This window comes from Lepidochelys olivacea (genome assembly GCF_965140295.1).
Source record: "Lepidochelys olivacea isolate rLepOli2 genome assembly, chromosome: 16".
Taxonomy (NCBI): Eukaryota; Metazoa; Chordata; order Testudines; family Cheloniidae; genus Lepidochelys; species Lepidochelys olivacea.
In genome coordinates this window covers 17,168,173-17,170,625 of record NC_140426.1, presented here as the reverse complement: position 1 = coordinate 17,170,625, position 2,453 = coordinate 17,168,173, and the positions used below count along the sequence as shown (strand labels likewise).

At 57.0% G+C, this 2,453-nt stretch overlaps 1 protein-coding gene across 1 annotated transcript; it reads left to right on the top strand.

Moving 5' to 3' along the window:
* Window positions 1–841: 841 nt before the first annotated feature.
* QRFP (pyroglutamylated RFamide peptide) lies at window positions 842–1,264 on the top strand (the record flags this gene model as incomplete). The annotated part of the gene is made up of 1 exon (XM_084650335.1): window positions 842–1,264. The coding sequence occupies one exon, from the start codon at window positions 842–844 to the stop codon at window positions 1,262–1,264; it is 423 nt and encodes a 140-aa protein (XP_084506461.1).
* Between the last annotated feature and the right edge of the window lie 1,189 nt (window positions 1,265–2,453).

Here is a 2,453-nt window from a genome sequence, read left to right as displayed (position 1 = left end):
GGTGCCCGGTGCCATTGGCCATTGGTGCCCTTAGCTTTGCGGTGTAGTAGAAAGTGGAGGATTGTTCAGGTGAGTGCACTGAAGCTTTCCTTGCAGTGCCCCTGGGAGAAGCCTACAACTAGAGATCCCATCATTATAATGAAAGGGTCCTGGCCTACGGTCCGTCAACCCTCGCCCAGGCAGAGCTGTGCTCTTCCCATGTGGCAAACCAGGCGAGTGCAGCAGGATTTGAACATATAGCGCACAGGGTACGTCTACCCTACAGCCGGGCGCAACTCTCGTGGGAGCACAGAGCCACCCCAGCAGGGCTTGAGCGAGGGGGCTCAGTGTGGGTACTGCAGCTCGGGCTCTGCTCCATCTCCCTGGGTTGGGAGGCTCGCTCTCAGTGGCAGCGTAGTCAATACCCAGAGACCCCCAAGCACCTAGAGAGAAGGCGAGTGTAGCAGAGACGGGCACCAGGCCAGTGGGGCAATCAGCTCACACATCCGACCCCAGACCCTACTGAGCGGGGCTTGGCAAGGAACTTCCAGCACGAGCCATTCGATGCTGGGGAAGATTTCAAATCGGCCCCTAGGGACTGCCAGGCCAGATCCTGCTCTGCTGGGTGCCACAACAGATAGGCAGGCAGGCGACTCGGCTCAGCTGCTTTGCAGAACCTCGCTGCTGGACTCTTGGGTGCGGCTTCTCTCTCACCCTGAGCAGGGACTGGTTGGCTGGGGGGTTCTTCTGCACTGGGAGCCTCATTAAGCGGTGGCTGCTTTTAGAGGAGGTGTTGACATCTGGGAAGAGGTCCACTTACAGGCACATGCCTCCATTGTTCTTTTCCATTCCCACCACCCAGATGAAGGCTCCCTACTCCTTCTTCTGTCTCCTCTTCTTGAGCTTGGGAGCCTGTGTCCCTCCTGACAACAGAAAGGAAACGGGAGAGCCAGGGGACGGGATCCGGTTTGAGACAAGCTGGCAGGGACCGGCAGACGACGCCTCTCAGAACGGCCTGTGGAGGGAAGTGCTGCGGTGGAGGAGATTCGAAGACCTCCGTTCCCTGTTCAGCGTGGCCAAGGAGCTCCAGGGCTTTGGCAAGGAGAGGGCCGGCTTCAGGTTCAGGTTCGGGAGGCAGGAAAGCCGGGAAGAGGAAGGCGAAGGGGTCGGTTTCCTGCGGGGGGACGGTGAGAAGCGCAGCAGCACCCTGGGGAACCTGGCGGAGGAGCTCAATGGCTACAACAGGAAGAAAGGGGGATTCAGCTTCCGCTTTGGCAGAAGATGAAGGACTGGACTTGACTGAGTCACCCCGGGGGGGTCATACCCTTTACTCTGCCCTTCCCAACTCCTGCCATCTCCAGCCAAAGAAGTGCTTCGGGTCCCATCCTCTTCTACCCTGCCCGCTAGTTTCCCTTGGAGAAGAGGGTTCGGGGAGGTTGCTATTTTTGGGTACCACACTCTCTCCATCACTTTCAACTCTGTTTCAGATATCACATCCCCACCTCATTGTCCATGTCCCTGCTAGGCCAAACCCCCGATCGAGGACTCGGGGGGCAGGGGAGAAAAGGAGGGTGGGTGTTAAAACCCCGGCACCTTGTGCTGCCTTTGCTGGAGCTCACTGTAAGTGACCGTGGGCCGAGCAGTGGTCATGCTGCCCCTGATTGTTCTGAGCAGTCGCCCGCTCCACTGTCAGGACATTGAGCGGGGTGCGCTGCTATGAATAAGAATCAGCAGACCCAGCGCTGCCGTGCTGGTAAGTTAAAGTAGAGAGACTGAATGATTATAGGGGGATAATCAAAGTGTTGACAGGCTCCATAGGGACTGCCTGGAGCTGACATCTGGAATACGGCTGTGAATGAGGAATAGGTCCCACTGGGCACGGTGTACAGTTCTAAAAGCTCCTGCTCTCTCTCATTAACACAAACTCCCTCCGGCAGCAAATGCTGTTCAGTGTCACGATGCCATTTACAACAGGATTGCTCCTGCGTGCAAACCAGGACCAGGCAAAATGGCCCAATAAACTGTCACCCTTCAAAATCCCACAGAGCGAGTATGCCAGTCCAGCCATCGGATAGGGGCCAGGCTAGATCCTGAAGCATTGCTGTCTCCCAGATCCGACTCGGACAGCTTTTGTTAACCGCTATCATACTGACGCGGGACCGGCTGACCGACAATAGCGTTGCAGAGCAAGCCCAGATCTTTGCCTTGCTGCTGAATTGTGCCCGCTTTAGCCACTTGGGCCTTGCCTCCATGCCCATGTTGGTAAACAGTCCCAGTGCTGGCGAAGTGCGGGGAGTGCCAAGTGCAGCTTGGTTGCTGACATTTTAAGCACAGCGTCATCTACCCCCAGGACACTGTGGTGGAGACGCCAGTGGCTGGTGCCCACTAACACTGCTGCCAACTCTACCACTAGTGAAGCTTCACCACTGGGAGGGCTTAGCAGAAAAAATACAGAGCCAGCAAGGCCCTGCAGA